Here is a 19,855-nt window from a genome sequence, read left to right as displayed (position 1 = left end):
TGGTCACTGTGTAGCTGCTCTAACCTGTTAACATGGTCACTGTTCTAACCTGTTAACATGGTCACTGTGTAGCTGCTCTAACCTGTTAACATGGTCACTGTGTAGCTCTAACCTGTTAACATGGTCACTGTGTAGCTGCTCTAACCTGTTAACATGGTCACTGTGTAGCTGCTCTAACCTCCACAGCATTATACACTACCCCCACATTTATTCCAATGTGGAATTGTCATAGAAAGAAAAACTTGCAAAATACAATGAAGATGCAAGAATTGATTATAGGAAGGGGATGTGTATTAGGGAAGAGAAGGTGCTATATCAATAAATGTGTATTAGAGAACATGTGTATTCGATTAGAGAACATGTGTATTAGGGCTGCACGATTTTGGGAAATAATCTAATTGCGATTTTTCTGACAGATATTGCGATTGCGATTAAATTTGCGATTATAATAATAAAAAAAATTTAAGCAGCCGCACAGAGGTTTATTGTAAAATGCGGCTTGCATCTGGCCTACGCGGTGGGTCTTTTCGGGACACCGAGCCTGAAAATGTTTATTTTTACCTGGGAATCGATACCGGTACCCAACGGTACCTTTTTTTCTGTACTTTACTCTCCCTCTCTGAAGTCTAAACTTCACAACACACAATCTAAAACCTCTTACCTCCTTCTCCCAAACCGATCTTGTATCTCAATGGGACTTCCTGGTTAAACAAATTTAAAAAAAACTTTTTTTTTGATAATTGCATCATTCCAAATCGCGATTTTGGTTTAAAATCGATTAATCGTGCAGCCCTAATGTGTATTAGAGAACATTTGTATTCGATTAGAGAACATGTGTATTACATTAGAGAACATGTGTATTAGAGAACATGTGTATTACATTAGAGAACATGTTCTTGCATCCCTAATGAGGATGATTTTATTCTTCTAGGTATTACTCCAAGAGGTCCTCTGGATGCGACACCTGGAGAGCAGGCCGGGGAGCCTGCTCCACCCCCACGCAGGCTTGCTGCCTTGGCGGTTCCAGGGGCTGCTCCACCATTTTGGACGACAAACTCTAAACATGTGATTATCCCTACTAAGTGTGCTGAGTTCAGGGTCCCAGGTAAGGAAGACTTAACAAGTGTCAACAACTATACCATGCAACTCCAATGATAACCGGGCCACATATAGAGCAAATAAATCAACTTGAAATGCAAACCTTTGTAATCCCAAGATGGTTGTACTCAGCAGGCTATCATTTAACATTATGGGGGTTGTATTTTGTACCAAAATTCTAAATATTAAGATCTAGTTTTAACATTTAAAATCCCAGCTTGGGTTACAACCCTAGTAATTTCAAACGACAGCCTGCCAGATGAGTACAACCACCTTGTGATTCAGGTTTGGTTTACAGTTGACACAATATGCTTAACACTTTGACTGCCGGGACCCGTCTTTAGACGTCTTTGCTGGCCATGCTAAAGTTGCCGGAGGACGCGTTACGTTGTCCTTATATCAATATTTCAAAAATCTGCGATCGGATTCATATGTCCCCTCCGCTGGCCTGAGATCCACCAGCAGGACCCACTGAGCTCTCTGGCGGTTCAGGAGCGCCATCTGGTGGCCGATCGGCGCAATCGCCAAACAGGATGTTGAATAGAGGTTGTCATGACGACCGTAGTACTTCCGGGCGCTCGTTATAGGTCATGGGACTCTGGCTCGTCACGCTACACGGTGATCGATTGGCAATAACTCGATAAACAACATGATTTGGACGTATATACCATTATACAAGCTGGAGATGGACCGGGTAAAAATATATCCCATAATGATAAGATTTCTACTCGACGATGATCGCCCAACGGCGCGCGGAGACTGGGGTGAGTTTCAGCGTGTAACGTTACCGTCTTCGATACTAACTGCTATTATCAACATTTGACCCACATTAGATGATTGGTATAACGCTGCCCACGGAATTATAAACGCCCCCTCGCCCATCCGGTCAACATCAGATGACGTGTAGTAACTTCTAGAAGTACGTCTAGTTGGAATTTTTTATATCGCGCTGATTGCCATCAAACTGTATTTCATCATCAATATAATGCATTTGGGGCTATATATCACGTTCTGGAGAAAGCTGCAGAAAGAGATGAAAACATACTTATACATTAGACCATACTTTACTATGAATATGTGAATGAAAAAGTTTAACGTTGCTACACAATGAACAATACATATAGGACTTTGAATGGGCCCTAATAATGGCAATGTAGAAATAGAATTTAAAAAGTTATAGCCCTGCAAAGAAGGGGACTTTCTCCATAGACAAATAGCGCTGGCAATCTATGGTATATCATGAATTTAACCTTAGGCAGCCAAAGTGTTAAGGTATATGCTACCAGTAATATCTTCAGGCTCTAAATAGGATAAATTATTTTATCGATAATATGCTGTGCTTCTATGCTTCATGTCACCATAGTTACGTTTAGGAACACTCTGATTTTCTTCTCTCAGACTATTTCACGGCCAAGGGACTGGAACCAACTGAGGTGAGTTCACTTCTCTGTACACTTCTCTACAAGCCTCTCTCTTTCTATCTCTAACTCTCTACATCTATCGTTCTATATTTATCTCTACATCTATCTCTTTCCATCTCTATCTCTCTACCTCTATCTAAATGATAAATGGCTGCATTTGTATAGTGCTTTTATCCAAAGCGCTTTACAATTTGTTCCTCACATTTTACCCATTCACTCACACATTCACACACCGATGGCAGAGGCAACCATGCAAGGTGCCAACCTACACAACGGGAGCAATTAGGGGTTAAGTGTCTTGCTCAAGGACACTTTGACAAGCTGCCCGGGAGGAGTGGGTATCAAACCGGGAACCTCCGGATTACCAGACCACTGCTCTACCTCCTGAGTCACTGTCGCCCCTTTCCATCTCTATCACTCTACCTCTATCTCTTTACATCTCTATCTCTCTACCTCTATCTTTTTACATCTCTATTTCTCTACCGCTATCTCTTTACATCTCTATCTCTTTATTTCTTTCCATAATCTACATCTCCATCTCTATATCGCTACATCTCTATCTCTACATCTCTATCTCTCTACATCTCTATCTCTCTACATATCTATCTCTCTACCTCTATATCTTTACATCTCCATCTCTATCTTTCTACATCTATCTCTATCTCTCTACCTCTATCTATCTACATCTATCTCTTTACTTCTCTATCTTTTTACATCTATATCTCTTTACTTCTCTATCCCTTTATATCTCTATCTCTCTAACTCTATCTCCTTACATCTCTATCTCTCTCCATCTCTATCTCTTTGCATCTCTATCTCTCTACCTCTATCTCTTTACTTCTCTTTACTACTCACTATCTCTTAACATTACCTCTTTTTACACCAAAAGTTTTAACTGTATGTGCATCAGAAAATAAGTTAAACCAAGTACATAGTGGATGCCCTTGGTTAGACAGGTTTGGGCGTAGTATGTACAGTATATCTATATTATAGCTGATGCGCTAGGTTAGTTAGGGTTTAGAGACCATAGTTCTAGGTTAGTTACGATTAAGACCATAGTTCAGCAGCCAATTGTCACTGGTATTTTTATACAATAATACAATATTGAACACTAGGACATGGATTACAATTACAATGATGGATGATTGCATGGTAATAATATCAAGCTCTGATCACTCTAGTTGTGCACAATGTTCACACTGTCCACACTCGCTATGCATGCTATGAATGCTCCTACCCCCGTTGACAAAAATCCCATCTTGTATGTATCTAGATGGAAACATAGGTCCACCTGCATGGTCTGGATTTTTTTTCGCCACCTGTTTTTTCTTAATCCTTGAAGTGTCTATTTTAATATTTTAACATGTAACAGGTTGAAATAATGTCCCATGGGGTTTATTTTGAACCCTTTATTACACCTATCCTGAACGAAAACCTGAAAAAGAAAACAGTATAACTTTTTAAGTTAAAGGAAAACGCCAACATTTTGGGAAATTAGCTTATTTGCCATCTTCCCTGGAGTTAGACAAGAAGATACATACCTTTGTTGTCTCTGTGCGTGCAGTAGGCGGAAATACGTTTATTTTGTACATTATCTAACGTTAACACGAACCTAAACTAACGTTACAACTAACCTAAAGTTAGTTTAGGTTCGTGTTAACGTTAGATAATGTACAAAATAAACGTATTTCCGCTGCTATATAGACGTTGCTCTTTTATTTTGGAACCCCCCCGACCGGAAGTTGTTACCCTCGTTATCTGCTTGAGTGTCCGGTTGTTGGTTTTTGTTAGCTACAGTAGCAGTATATCAACACCAGCCATGGGGGAATACTGTTTTCTAAATTGGCGAGGCTTTTAATCGTCAAGGTAAGAGGATTTTAAGTCATGGTATCCATAAATTTCAATCGGTTCGGATCCTTTCCTGACTGTAGGGAACTGTAGGGAACTTGAGGGTACAAGTCTGACCCACTTCCAGTGATGAAGCTAAGCTAAGCTAATGGAGCGGGCGTTCCCTAAGCCTACTGCACGCACAGAGACAACAAAGGTATGTATCTTTTTGTCTAACTCCAGGGAAGATGGCAAATAAGCTAATTTCTCAAAATGTTGGCGTTTTCCTTTAACAACATATAGAGATAAATTAAAACATTTCCCCAAACAATATTGACCCAAGGAATTCAGTCAAATTGTTATTTTTCAGATTCTAACGCATCTTGATTCTATTTCAGGACAAGAAAATGCTAAAAAAGCTGAAAATGTTTAGATCACATCTCTATTTTCACACTTTACTCAAATGTAGTCGATCAGATGAGATCAATTTGAGGTTAATATTGGAAATACAATTTTAATAAATTATTGTAGATTTTGTGTAAACAAGGCCAAAAGTGGAAGACTAATGTGAAAAGACTAATTCGACCTACATAGACAAATTAACACATTTTCCTATACAATTTGAAATCCAGTGAAATATGTTTTGTTAAGGTTCAAACAAAGTACTATTACAGTACATCTCCTCTGTTGGCACAACATTAAAACCTAAACTACTAATCATCATCATCAAAGAGATCGTCAAAGTCGATCTCTCCAATCTCCATCCTCATCACACTCGTACTCTCCATCCTCCTCATCCACTTTATGTTTTGCATAATCTGCCTCCTTATTAACCCATCCTGCGCCAAAAACGGCTTACGACGTGTTTGCCCGCTGTAACTGAGGGGTACAATTCCCTGACTGTATTGATAAGTATGGTATCATTAAACCACTACCGCTTTATGTACTTTAATTACTGGCCATACAGTACATGATATATAAATATGATGAACACTTCCCACATTGAATCGGTTCCACACAAAGGTATAATCAAGTATTTATTGCAGCAAAAGGTACATAATATACTTCTCTATTATACTTTGGATGCGCTTATAAGGCAAAGGAATATGCGTAGGCAAATCAATAATGAATGTCCATTCTCTGGTTACGCAGGAGGTAATTATACAACCTGAATCTTAGGGAATTATATCTATGGTACACTAGTAATATATAGCGGGAGATACTGGAAGGGTCCCCCCGGTTGTAAGCCAGCAGGGGTAGAGGATCTGTCGGTAGTAGAAAGTCTGGTCAACGATGACTAAGGAGACTCCAAGTACAGGAGACGGTGCAATAGTCTCTTGATCCACAGACGAATACAGCTGTTCTCCGTAGACTGTAGCTCCACAGTGAAGAAAGCTAGCCGGCCTCAGGCTCTCTGAGGCGCCGACTCGACCTGGCTCCTCACAGGGTAAATCCCACACGTGTCGGCGATTCTCCGCTCCATAAATCACAGGACCAAAGCAAATATAATCCAGCCGCAAAGGGCTATGTAGTCGTCGGGTAGATTAATCCAGTGTACATGTCCACACGGTTCTCGTCTAGGTCTCCTCGGGTGAAAGCGCCATGAAAGCAGCCCAGCCTGGATAAGCACTCTAGCTGATACGAGGAAGCGTTGGTGATGCTGGTCACTGTAGAACTTTAGCCGCACGATACACTATACACAAATAGACTATTACTGACTTAATAGAAATATGTCGCACTCGACGGTATAGCGCCAAACTCTGACAATTCAGTTATTAATTCGCACACGGTCTCAATGCTCTATTTGGGGCCAAACAGGCCATACTTCACCGCACGGAGTATCGTGGGTGAGGCTTCAACTTATTGGGTAACTCTTAGACTAAGTGCTTCTGTATTCACCTGCGCCATATTTATATGCACGGCGAACAATCTAGTGCCAATCTCATCTCTGTCTCGTATCCCTGGGCAAGGCCGGGCATGTACAGACACGTCTTGACGGTAGCTTTGAACTTGACTCTGGAGGCATGGCTCTGGCGCCTGTGGACCGCTGTCCAATATGAGAATGAAATATTATGGTCTGTGCTAGGCTAAAGGGACATTCCGTGTATATGTACAAGGAATATACAAGGGATATCAAACGATATACAAATACTATGCAATATATATCAATCAATAAATATATATATTCGGTTTAATCTGATCCTTTGTAACACCCGCCATGCGTTGAACCAGGGCTCTACGCTAACCTTTTTCCCAAGGAGCACATGTGCTCCTAAATGAAAAAATTTAGGAGCACACAAAGAAATTTAGGAGCACCCAAAAATATTTAGGAGCACAGTGAAAATATTTCAAGTAACATTTTTTTTTTTTTCAAAAATAAATGTATATTTGTACTGTGCGTGCATGTGTGTAAATTAGCTCTTGCTACAACCCTGCATGTTTACATTTTGTATTTTGTACTTGATGTTCATTAACATGTGCTGTCCCTATCAAATAAACTATCAAATCAAACTACTGCTACAAAAGGTTCAGTCACTTAACTTTAGCCCCTTTTATGCATACAATGCTTATGTTTTGGCTGTGTTGCTCTTCTAGAAAAATAATCCTTTCAGGGTTGCCTATTGAAATACTGTACACCTCCAGTACAGAAACATTGTTTGAGTTTGCGTGTCAGGTAGACCATTGATTGACAGTCGAGTCTGCCAATTACATCACACCGCTTGCACTCCGGCGCTGCAGCTGGACCCATTGCCCACCTCTGCTGTTGATAACGCTAGCCAAGTTATTATACACTCAGATACACAGTGGGCCAGTGACTTTGGTGTAGGGGTGTAACAATGCATCGATCCTAAGGGGGAAATTCAACTGCATCGATTTGAAAATGTTAGAATAGATTATCGCAATTTTAATGTGTACACGTTATGTTATTGTCATGTCCGTTACAGCCAACACACCGACATACGCTACTGCATCAACGTTGTCCGGAGTACAGGACGAGTCCTACAAATATGCCATCCTCCTCAAGCACCTTAAAGTACCCAGAGCGCACAACATAGCGCTGGCATATTCTAACTCAAGGACCCCCTACTCTGATGCCCTGGTGGCCCTCGACGCGCGTTATGGACGTACATGGGACTATGTAATTCAAGAGATACGGGAGATTGAACGCCTCCCCCCAGCTAAAGACAATAGAGCCCTGGATGACCTATCCATTAAAGTACAATCCCTGGTGGGGATGCTCGGGTCACAAAAGGAGAAGGGGATGTACGAGTTAAACGCCAACTCCAACGTGGAGCGGATACTAGAGAAGCTCCCCCCAGCCCGCCAAGAAAGTTTTCGGCGGCAAAGAGATCACAGTGACCCCCACGGCCCAGAACAATCCCTCCTAGACCTTGCTGACTTCTTAGCCAGAGAGGTCAGCAGCCTACGAATAGACACCTTCGCGTGGGGTGGCTCTAACCCTAAAGATGGACGAGAAGGTTTAAAGACAACAGCAGGCCCGTCACCGTGATGCATCAGGCCGAGTCGGTGCCGCGACAAAAGAGCCATAACACCCCCCCCGCTAAGGGAAAATGGAAGATCGCATGCCAATATTGCGACCACGAACACTGGCTATCTCAATGTGACACATTTAAGAAATTGACCGCCGAAGAAGTGAGTCAGTGGATTAAAGCGAACCGCCGCTGCTTCCGCTGCACGCGCAGCCACATGACAGCTGAGTGCCGCCTGAAGAAAACGTGCGGCAAGTGTGACGGCGCCCACCTGGAGGTCCTACACGAGAGCAACAAACGGAGACCCGCACCACAAAGCAGCTCGAGAGCAGAAGTACTATACATAGACCCTGCGAAGAGCGGGAGCTCCCGGGTGCTCCTCAAGGTGGTCCGAGTGCTCCTGAGCTACGAGGACAAGGTCCTCGACACCTACGCCGTCCTCAACGACGGGTCAGAAAAGACTCTCCTCCTCGCTTCCGCCGCGACCCAGTTGGGCCTGCGGGGTACCGAGGAAACAATGACAATCCGTACCATTCGTCGAGACTTAAAAACAATAAAGGGTGAAAACGCCACACCGACCCTGCTCATAGGCTCCGACCACAGAGACCTCATCGTCCCAACGGACGCGGTCCACATCGGACCCAGAGGCTGCCCAGCCGCGGTCAAGACCCGACTGGGCTGGACGCTCCAAGGCCTTCCAACCGACCAACGTCCACACGCTGCCTTTACACGAAGGTGAGCGACCAAGACACTACTCTCTTGCAGCACGTCGAGACTATGGACATTAGACTCGCTGCCATTCAAGAACGAACGTAAACTAGTTCGCTCCAAGGAAGACAAGTACGCCATAGCTCTTCTCGAGCAGAAGACCAAGAGGGTCGAGGTCGACTGAGTGCTAAGATACGCAACTCCACTCTTGAGGCGGGAGGGGATGCCCACCCTGCACGCATCAAAGGAAGTGACACAACGCTATCTACAGAACACCGAGCGGCGTCTTGCCAAAGACCCCCCTCAAGCAACGATATATCGCGCCGAGATCAACAAGCTGATCACGGCTGGACATATAAAGAAAATCGACGACCACGAGGCAGACCAGACGACTGAGTCCTGGTACGTGCCCCATCACAAGGTCCACCACAACGGCAAGAACCGCATCGTATTTAACTGCAGTTATCAGATTGGACTACAGAACCTGAATAACTTGCTCCTGCCCGGCCCGACACTCGGCCCCTCCCTCCTCGGCGTACTGCTACGTTTCCGCCAGGACAAAGTGGCCATCAGCGGCGACATCAAAGGAATGTTCCTACAAGTGCGACTGATGGAGGAAGACAAGCCCCTGCTGCGGTTCCTGTGGAGAGAGAGGATCGACGATGAACAACCCTCAATCTATCAATGGGAGGTCCTCCCATTCGGCACCACCTGCAGCCCGTGCTGCGCCACGTTCGCGCTACAGAAGCACGTGGCCGAAGACCCCGGAGCCGACGAGGAGGTCAGACACAGCGTGGAAAGGAGTTTCTACATGGACAACTGCCTACAGAGCGTATCTACGCCAGAAGAAGCCGAGAGCATCTTACTGAAGCTACGAGCCTCCCTGGTCAAAGGTGGATTCGACCTCAGGCAATGGGCCAGCAGTGACCCTCAAGTCCTCCGCAGCCTCCCCCCAGAGACAAAGGCAGCAAGCAGCGAGACCTGGATGGCGACCACCCCAGGTGAAGCGCAGGAAATGACATTGGGCCTCGTCTCGCTCCATTACAAGCACACACCCCTGACCACGGATCAGGGAAGGTCCAAGACCACTCTACCGACCACTCGGCGGAGTGTGTACCGAACACTCGCCAGCCAATACGACCCAATGGGGTGTATCCTACCTTACACCACTCGGGCGAAGATGCTGGTGCGAGAACTGTGGGACAAGGAGCAGGGCTGGGACGACCCCATACCCGAGCACCTGGCTTCTACCTGGAGAGAATGGGAGGGAGAACTCGACTCACTCCAAGATGTGACCATTCAACGGAGCTACTTCCCCCCTACAGTGCGGCTGGTGACGTGTCAGATAGACCTGCACGTCTTCAGTGACGCCTCTGAAGTGGCTTACGGATCGGTGGCTTACCTGAGAGCCCGAGAAGAGGGAGGAGAAGTACATGTAGCCTTCGTCCTGGCCCGCTCAAGGATAGCTCCCCGCAAGCAGCAGTCGATCCCGCGTCTAGAGCTCTGCGCAGCTCTGGTAGGCGCGCAACTCGCCACGATGATACAAAGTGAACTCACCATAACGGTGCGAGAGACAATCCTGTGGTCAGACTCTATGACTGTGCTCACCTGGATCCAGTCCGACTCCTGTCGGTACAAGGTTTTCGTCGGAGTCCGAGTCACCGAGATCCAAGACCTAGTAGGAGCAGCATGTTGGAGATACGTTGACACCAAGCAGAACCCAGCGGATGTCATCACACGGGGGATGTCCTTAGACGACCTCACACGTCCTAACCCTTACAGTGACGGTCCTGAGTTCCTCAAGCTCCCGGAGGAGAAGTGGCCCACCCCCACACCACGGGAGGCGAGTCAAGATGAATCAGAGATCAAGAAGTCTATGTTCTGCGGGCTGACGCACGCCCCGGCTCCAACGGACCCGAACCTAGACGACTGCTTAACTCTTGAGAGTGCTCCGAAAAGGACATTCTTATGGCACCACCCTGAGATTCCCCCCACCACAGACCTTGAAGCATCGAACTACAAAGAAGCCGAACTTCTTCTGCTAAGGAGAGCCCAAAGAGACTCATTCCTCATGTCCTTCCGGAGATTCCAAGCCCGGAGAGGAACCCCATCCGTGTTGTTGTCCGACCAAGGGACAAACTTCAGAGGAGGAGACACAGAACTGAGAGAGAGCTTCCTGGCTATGGGTGAAGAACTCAAGACCCGCCTCGCTCCCGCTCAGATCACATTCCAGTTCAACCCCCCGAACGCCCCTCATTTCGGGGGAACCTGGGAGAGAGAAGTCCGTTCTATAAAGACTGCCATGTACACCGTACTTGGGGCCCAGACCGTGGTAGAGGAAGTCCTGATGACAGTCCTCACGGAAATCGAGGGCGTCTTGAACTCTAAGCCCCTCGGTTACGTCTCAAGTGACGTAGCAGACGTCGACCCAGTCACCCCAAACTATCTCTTGATGGGGCGGCTGGACTCTGCCCTTCCACAGGTGGTGTACAGACAAGATGAGATGAACGGCCGGAGAATGTGGAGACACAGCCAAGTACTGGCCGACCAGTTTTGGACCCGCTTCCTCCTCCATTATCTACCATCCGTCAGAAGTGGGTAAAGGACAGGGACAACCTGAAGGTGGACACAGTCGTCATGATAATAGACCAGTCACTACCCCGAGCTACGTGGCCAGCCGGCCGCGTGAGCAGAGTGATTACTGGTGCCGATGGGAAGGTCAGAGCGGCAGAAGTCATCGTCCAAGGGCGGACTTACACCCGACCTGTGGCTAAGTTGATAGAGCTGCCGGAGATCCCTGACTCCCCTGACGACGACCATGACCCACGTAGATTGTTCCAACTCCTCATAACGAAGTATGGAGAAGTTGACTGGACCCTAATATTAATCTGTGCCCCTTTACTAATTAGGTGCGGACTAATTAGGAGGCGGCTGTTCTGAAGGGCCAGATTAACACTGAGAATCTACGTTTTATTGTTTTATATAACTTGTATATTATTTATATATATAAGCTATATCCCTTTATGCCTCCGTTTGAATCATAGCATTACTCGCTTTCCTCATTGGATAACGCCCTTGACACTGGCGGCGCCAAGAATCGCGCCCCTCAGACAAGTTCAAAGACGAGTCTGCACAAGTTGAGACATGCCCTTGGCCAGCGCATTGATTCCGGACAAGAGATTCGGTTGCGCCCTAGAAAGCACTCTAAGTATATATTGTGGAAGGCGCAAACAGCAGCAGTTCGTCTTTTAGTGTGAATCTAACGTTAACGCAGTTCGACCTAACCTAACGTGAAGTGAAGAGTTCGTCATTACAGCAGTTCGTTCGGTGTGCAGCATTAACAAGCAGTTCGTTCGTTTAGTAACTAGTGTGAACCTTAGCAAGTGTGTGGACTTAACGTAATTAGTATCAGAACACGAGGTGAACCTAGCAGCAGAACTATTGGACATGTGAGCATTGGAACCTACCGCGCCGTATCGTTACGGATAACTAGTAGCTCTTTAGATACTACTTTGATATTGTAGAACCATTGTTTGGTGGATTATAGTGACTTGTGGAAACGTAGTACCGTGGAGAAGAGCATCGTTAATACCATTGTCGTTTGGATTTAACTACCCTGAAGATCTACATCGGGCTAGCTTCGAGGACGAAGCTGGCTGGCTATCATCATTGCTATCGGGCATTGGATTACAGCTATTACCCTGCTACCGAGCACTTGGATTATAAGGACCGGATCCGTATGAGAACCCCTTTCTTCAAGTGACCAGCCTGAGTATCCGTCTATTCTTCATTCCTCTGGAGCTTACTACTCTGTGGGAGGAAATCACCAGTCTCCAGCTATACCCTCGTTTGCCCCCCTATATCGCCATCTCACGCCATGCAGCGTCCCGGTCTAGTATCCTTAGCCTAGGAATTATTCATTCCCACTGACTTTGATACTCTGACATTCTAATATCATTCGCCATAAAAGAGCGACCCAGTAATTCCCTGTTGTATATTTGCTGCTAATAATAAAATACTGTAAATGATATCTCTTTGTCACCGTGCCGTCTATTGAGTGTCTGCCATAATTAACTGTACTGTCTGGCAAGTAATAATAATAATATGTAGTAGTGGTTTAATCTATCACAATCTTTAATACAGTCAGGGTTTTGTAACCCCTCAGTTACACTATCGATAAATCTAGGTGTTCTAAAATCTATTGCTATTGGTAAGAGAGAGACTATAATAAGTTAGTGTCTCGGAAAACGAGAGCCCTGATCGCAATGGCGGAGTTTCAGGAAGTAAACAAGCAAAATGAGAGCCTCCGATTGGTCATTTGCTTTATTTCCCATGAAACCAGTCACTTCACTCTACTGTGATTGGACCGTTGGCTTGAGTGCAATGTGGGACTTGTAGTTTTTTAACGATTCTCAGTGGAATAAAAAGTACGACTTAGGCTGTCATCAGCAGTTCGCACACCGTGCGCGTAATTGGTTTTTGAGGTTCGCACACAATTATTTTTAGGGGCATATGCGAGCAATATGGTCGCACTGTAGAGCCCTGCGTTGAACGCCAAGAACGGCGAAAGTCGTTTTGAAATAAATATTAAAAATTTTTGCCATGGCATTCATAATTCATCCAGCCAACCTCCGGGACTGCAGCCGGACCCTGAATGAGATTGCAACGCCTCAATACCGCCGCCTGGTGGATGGTCGGGCGAGTTACACTCTCGCCAAAACCGGAAGTTATGATCGGTGCGTCGAGGAAATCCCTCCGGCAGTAATATCTTGCTACGGGACTACAGACAAACACTGGCGTGCATCTGGATCGCTTCCATAACGCAATAATTGATATGATTTCTGCGTTTATTGCGCCATACAAACCGGAAATGGATCTAGGCGATTGGCATCAAATAATTGGGATCTTTTTCTTCCAGTCTCATCGGCGAACGGTAAGGGGACAGTAACGTTATTTTCAGCCCGATTGTGCGTTTCTTTGTTTGCAAACAGTCTGATCAATATATCAACCCATACTACCTAAAGCCGTTACTGACGATAAAGGAATTATAGACGACCCCCGCCCCCCCTTTCCTCCACGCATGATGAAGCATAATGTATACCGATCATATACATTTGAATTTTTTAATATAGCGTGTATAGGAAAGAAACGGCAATCGATAATCTATCATATGCGTTTGGGCCTACAGTATAACTAGCGTTCTTGGAATTACAGCAGAAAAGCTTATAAACATACTTATATTCAAGACGGTATTAACACAACAATGTATGAATGAAAAAATATAACGTTCCCACATCCGGAACGATAGATAATCGATGTTGAATGGGCCATAGTAATGTCAATATGAAATTTAAAAAGTTATAGTCCTGCAAAGAAGGTAAACATCTCCATAGGCTTTCAATGGTGGCAGACTGGGTACTTTGATGGGTACAATGGCTGGCAGTCAATGTGTTAAGAACTTTTTGCTCTTCTGACTCCGCTTTCTGGGCCAGTAGCTCAACAAGAGAAGGAGGGAGGATGGGTCCAATCGTCCAGACAGGCTCTTAATACCCCCTCATCCATCATCTTCTCCCAGCCCATATCCTGATCATAGGTTTTGGCCGTGCATCTCAAATATTGGCTGGTCTGCTCTTTTGTAGCAGGCAACTCTGTAGTTGACTCGCTGTACATGTGGGATGAGACAGACCTTGGGAGGAGGCAGGTGTTCAAGGTCTACTTTGGATTTTGCATCCAGGACTTTATCAAGACCCACCATTTTCTGCAGCATCTTGGCCCGCACAGCATCAACTGACTTCATCCGACCATGGCCATACATAATGCAAGTGAAGGACTCCATCTCCTGTTGGAGCTCATCTGTCACCAGCCATAATGCACCAAGCTGACTGAAAGCCTTCTGGAACCTAGGGTTCTTCTGCAACTTCTTCAATGGATTCCAGTTCAGACACATTTATCAGCCTGCGATGCATGCCAGTGCCGTGGTCGAGGTATATGGAGAGGTTGATCCTGCTGTCATGGTAGAGGATCATCAGTATATAGAGAGGTTGGTTTATCCAAGTGGGGGTCCTGGGGGGGAGAGCGAGCAAGAGCATATGTATGTATTGGATTGGATTGCAAGTATTAGGTATATATCTCGTAAACTACATTTATATTGATTCAAATGGAATGTATAGTCCTGTGATTTACTTTGGATATTTACTGTTAATGCTTGTGTGTCTAATTTTATGTTGTGTTTAAAAAATAATAATAAAAAAAAGAGGTTGGTCATGCTGACATGGTAGAGGAGGATCATCAGTATATGGAGAGGTTGGTCATGCTCCCATGATTGATATATCAGTCAATCCCTTTTCTCTTCCTCTCCTGAGGTACAATGAATACAGTCTGTTTTCTCTTCCTCTCCTGAGGTACAATGAATACAGTCCGTTTTTTCTGGCTAGCCAGGTATTTCATGCCGGCCTGTCTCGATGGCTAGCTGGTGGACACTGAGATGACCAATCAGGTGACAGCACTGATCTCTCCCTCTGTCCCCCATCTCCTCCAGGCCTTTGTGAGGTTCCCACAGTGGTACGACTGTTGTGATTTTGTCCTGGCCAACACAGACAAGCCTGTGACCCTGCAGGGCTGTGAGCTGACCTTCCATTTTGTCCTGGATCCTGTACTAACTGTTGGTAGCCATGATGAGGTTGGTCATGCTGACATGTTAGAGGAGGATCATCAGTATATGGAGAGGTTGGTCATGCTGACATGGTAGAGGAGGATCATCAGTATATGGAGAGGTTGGTCATGCTGACATGGTAGAGGAGGATCATCAGTATCTGGAGAGGTTGTTCATGCTGGTAGGAGGATCATCAGTATCTGGAGAGGTTGGTCATGCTGGTAGGAGGACCATCAGTATATGAGAGGTTGGTCATGCTGACATGGTAGAGGAGGATCATCAGTGTATGGAGAGGTTGGTCATGCTGGTAGAGGAGGATTATCAGTATATAGAGAGGTTGGTCATGCTGACATGGTAGAGGAGGATCATCAGTATGAGGTTGGTCATGCTGGTAGAGGAGGATCATCAGTATATGCAGAGGTTGGTCATGCTGACATGGTAGAGGAGGATCATCAGTATATGAGAGGTTGGTCATGCTGACATGGTAGAGGAGGATCATCAGTATATGAGAGGTTGGTCATGCTGACATGGTAGAGGAGGATCATCAGTATGAGGTTGGTCATGCTGGTAGAGGAGGATCATCAGTATATGAGAGGTTGGTCATGCTGACATGGTAGAGGAGGATCATCAGTATATGAGAGGTTGGTCATGCTGACATGGTAGAGGAGGATCATCAGTATGAGGTTGGTCATGCTGGTAGAGGAGGATCATCAGTATATGAGAGGTTGGTCATGCTGACATGGTAGATGAGGATCATCAGTATAGAGGTTGGTCATGCTGACATGGTAGATGAGGATCATCAATATCTGGAGAGGTTGGTCATGCTGGTAGAGGAGGATTATCAGTATATAGAGAGGTTGGTCATGCTGACATGGTAGAGGAGGATCATCAGTATGAGGTTGGTCATGCTGGTAGAGGAGGATCATCAGTATATGCAGAGGTTGGTCATGCTGACATGGTAGAGGAGGATCATCAGTATATGAGAGGTTGGTCATGCTGACATGGTAGATGAGGATCATCAGTATATAGAGGTTGGTCATGCTGGTAGAGGAGGATCATCAGTATATGAGAGGTTGGTCATGCTGACATGGTAGAGGAGGATCATCAGTATATAGAGAGGTTGGTCATGCTGGTAGAGGAGGATCATCAGTATATAGAGGTTGGTCATGCTGACATGGTAGATGAGGATCATCAGTATATAGAGGTTGGTCATGCTGGTAGAGGAGGATCATCAGTATATGAGAGGTTGGTCATGCTGACATGGTAGAGGAGGATCATCAGTATATAGAGAGGTTGGTCATGCTGGTAGAGGAGGATCATCAGTATATGAGAGGTTGGTCATGCTGACATGGTAGATGAGGATCATCAGTATAGAGGTTGGTCATGCTGATATGGTAGATGAGGATCATCAATATCTGGAGAGGTTGGTCATGCTGGTAGAGGAGGATTATCAGTATATAGAGAGGTTGGTCATGCTGACATGGTAGAGGAGGATCATCAGTATGAGGTTGGTCATGCTGGTAGAGGAGGCTCATCAGTATATGCAGAGGTTGGTCATGCTGACATGGTAGAGGAGGATCATCAGTATATGAGAGGTTGGTCATGCTGACATGGTAGATGAGGATCATCAGTATATAGAGAGGTTGGTCATGCTGACATGGTAGATGAGGATCATCAGTATATAGAGAGGTTGGTCATGCTGGTAGAGGAGGATCATCAGTATATGAGAGGTTGGTCATGCTGACATGGTAGATGAGGATCATCAGTATAGAGGTTGGTAATGCTGACATGGTAGATGAGGATCATCAATATCTGGAGAGGTTGGTCATGCTGGTAGAGGAGGATCACCAGTATATAGAGAGGTTGGTCATGAAGAGCAAGAAGCTCCTAACACATTCGGGGCCATTGGGATGCGTCTAAATGCGTCTAATAAATCTCTAGAGGACCGGGAAATGTAAACGGACGTGGCGCTGTTTGTAGAGCTAAATCTATACTTTATAGTATTGCTATCTGTCCATTCTCATTGTCAATTGGGACCATAAACCGTCCCTTCAAAATGGATTAAAGAAATCATTTTTCATCAATATGTTCTCATTTTATAGCACTGTGAATATAAGCGTTATACGGCATTTGGTCTAGTATATTTCCTGGAAGGCGAGATAAAGGGCTAATAGATACTAACGTTATATCCAATGGCATTTCCGTTATACAGATGCTACAGTTAAAACTCAAACTGCATATGATCGGCACGATCCTCAAGCATGTATGCATGAAGGGGGGACGCGGGGGACGTCGTTTCTTATTATTGATTACCAATAACCGTGTTCGTCTAAGTAGCCACATAGGCAGATCGTATCGTATCATAACAAGGCTCGATCGGGCTGTAATTTACGTGAAAAAGATCTTACCATGAGCCGGTTGGATCCCCCGAGCATTTCCCCGTTATCGATCGCCATCTGGTAGATCGATATGTCCATTGGCTGATGATAAATCTCCTTATTGCATAGTGGAATCCGCAATCCAAAACGTAATCCAAACTACATGCTGCACATCCAGAATCCAGCTAACTGAAAACTAAAGTAAAAAAAAAAAAAGAAAAAAAAAATGCTCCGTTCAGCCACAGGGCACACTGCATTATCACGATAGCGCCCCTAAGAGGATCTGGCCGGTATTGCACTTTATCTAATTCTGCAGTGCATCTCGGCGACCTTGAATAGGTTATTAAAATGGAATAAAAGCAAAAACAACTTGCCACGGATATATCCGTGCTTCTGTCCACAACGGGTGGAATCGAAACACGGATATCTCCGTGGTCGGGCGCCATTGTGTTAATAAGGAGGCAGATTATGCAAAACATAAAGTGGATGAGGAGGATGGAGAGTACGAGTGTGATGAGGATGGAGATTGGAGAGATAGACTTTGACGATCTCTTTGATGATGATGATGATTAGTAGTTTAGGTTTTAATGTTGTGCCAACAGAGAAGATGTACTGTAATAGTACTTTGTTTGAACCTTAACAAAACATATTTCACTGGATTTCAAATTGTATAGGAAAATGTGTTAATTTGTCTCTGTAGGACGAATTAGTCTTTTCACATTAGTCTTCCACTTTTGGCCTTGTTTACACAATATTTAGGGCATAACAGCATGATACAATCTTTACTAACATTGTATTTCCAATATTAACCTCAAATTGATCTCATCTGATGGACTACATTTGAGTAAAGTGGGAAAATAGAGATGTGATCTAAACATTTTCAGCTTTTTTAGCATTTTCTTGTCCTGAAATAGAATCATGTGTTTGAATCTTAAAAATAACTTTTACTGAATTCCTTGGGTCAATATTGTTTGGGGAAATGTTTTAATTTGTCTATATGTTGTTAACTTCAAAAGTTATGTTTTCTTTTTCAGGTTTTCGTTCAGGATAGGTGTAATAAAGGGTTAAAAATAAACCCCATGGGACATTATTTCAACCGGTTACCTGTTAAAATCTTAAAATAGATACTTCAAGGATTAAGAAAAAACAGGTGGCGATAAAAAATCCAGACCATGCAGGTGGACCTATGTTTCCATCTAGACTAATATGGGTATGATCAGCTTTGTTTTTTCCACTCTTCATGTGATATGGTTATATGTAGTTAACTTTCTCTCCCTCAATTCTAGGTTGTCAGTCGTCTTATGAATAGTCTCTTTATGGCTCGCCATAGAGTTGCTATGGTTACCGGTCTGCCTACAGACGGGTGCAATGTGGAGGACATTGTCACCCTGGCCAATCCCTGGGGCTACGTCCCGGGACGCTTCAATGTCTTCATCCTGCCCTTTCAGAGGAGGGTAAGACACACACAGTAGAGCTGTCCTCCACTAAAGACTTTGATGTCCACTAACAGTCATTGGACTTTGTCCACTAAGCAATTTGTTGATCTAATCAAAAAATCATCATTGTTACTTTAAGAATGGTCCGTACATAGTGACAAACTGATATATCAGTCAATCCCTTTTCTCTTCCTCTCCTGAGGTACAATGAATACAGTCTGTTTTCTCTTCCTCTCCTGAGGTACAATGAATACAGTCTGTTTTCTCTGGCTAGCCAGGTATTTCATGCCGGCCTGTCTCAATGGCTAGCTGGTGGACACTGAGATGACCAATCAGGTGACAGCACTGATCTCTCCCTCTGTCCCCCATCTCCTCCAGGCCTTTGTGAGGTTCCCACAGTGGTACAACTGTTGTGATTTTGTCCTGGCCAACACAGACAAGCCTGTGAGCCTGAAGGGCTTTGAGCTGACCTTCCATTTTGTCCTGGATCCTGTACTATCTGTTGGTAGCCGTGATGAGGTAAGGACCGACACACACTAGTTAACAGTAGCCATGATGAGGTAAGGACTGACACACACTAGTTAACCATAGCCATGATGAGGTAAGGACCGACACACTAGTTAACAGTAGCCATGATGAGGTAGGGACCGACACACACTAGTTAACAGTAGCCATGATGAGGTAAGGACCGACACACACTAGTTAACAGTAGCCATGATGAGGTAAGGACAGACACACACTAGTTAACAATAGCCATGGTGAGGTAAGGACCGACACACACTAGTTAATAGCTTCCCAGCTCACCAGCACATACCTGGGCTGTAGAGAATGTCAATAGAACTGC

At 44.9% G+C, this 19,855-nt stretch overlaps 1 protein-coding gene across 1 annotated transcript in view; it reads left to right on the top strand.

Annotated features, from left to right (window-relative positions):
* Positions 1-19,855, top strand: part of LOC311241999 (uncharacterized protein) — a gene marked incomplete at its 5' end in the record, with an annotated part of 190,067 nt that overhangs the window by 55,671 nt on the left and 114,541 nt on the right. The window contains 4 exons of the mRNA XM_084330953.1: positions 932-1,105; positions 2,497-2,531; positions 18,862-19,029; positions 19,390-19,530. Coding sequence (XP_084187079.1) covers positions 932-1,105; positions 2,497-2,531; positions 18,862-19,029; positions 19,390-19,530 — 518 coding nt within the window. The remainder of the gene's footprint in view (positions 1-931; positions 1,106-2,496; positions 2,532-18,861; positions 19,030-19,389; positions 19,531-19,855) is intronic.

This window comes from Notolepis coatsorum (assembly GCF_963971535.1).
Source record: "Notolepis coatsorum genome assembly, chromosome: 1".
Classification (NCBI taxonomy): Eukaryota; Metazoa; Chordata; class Actinopteri; order Aulopiformes; family Paralepididae; genus Notolepis; species Notolepis coatsorum.
The sequence above is the reverse complement of the archived record's forward strand: the minus strand, read 5'-3'. Positions and strand labels throughout refer to the sequence as shown.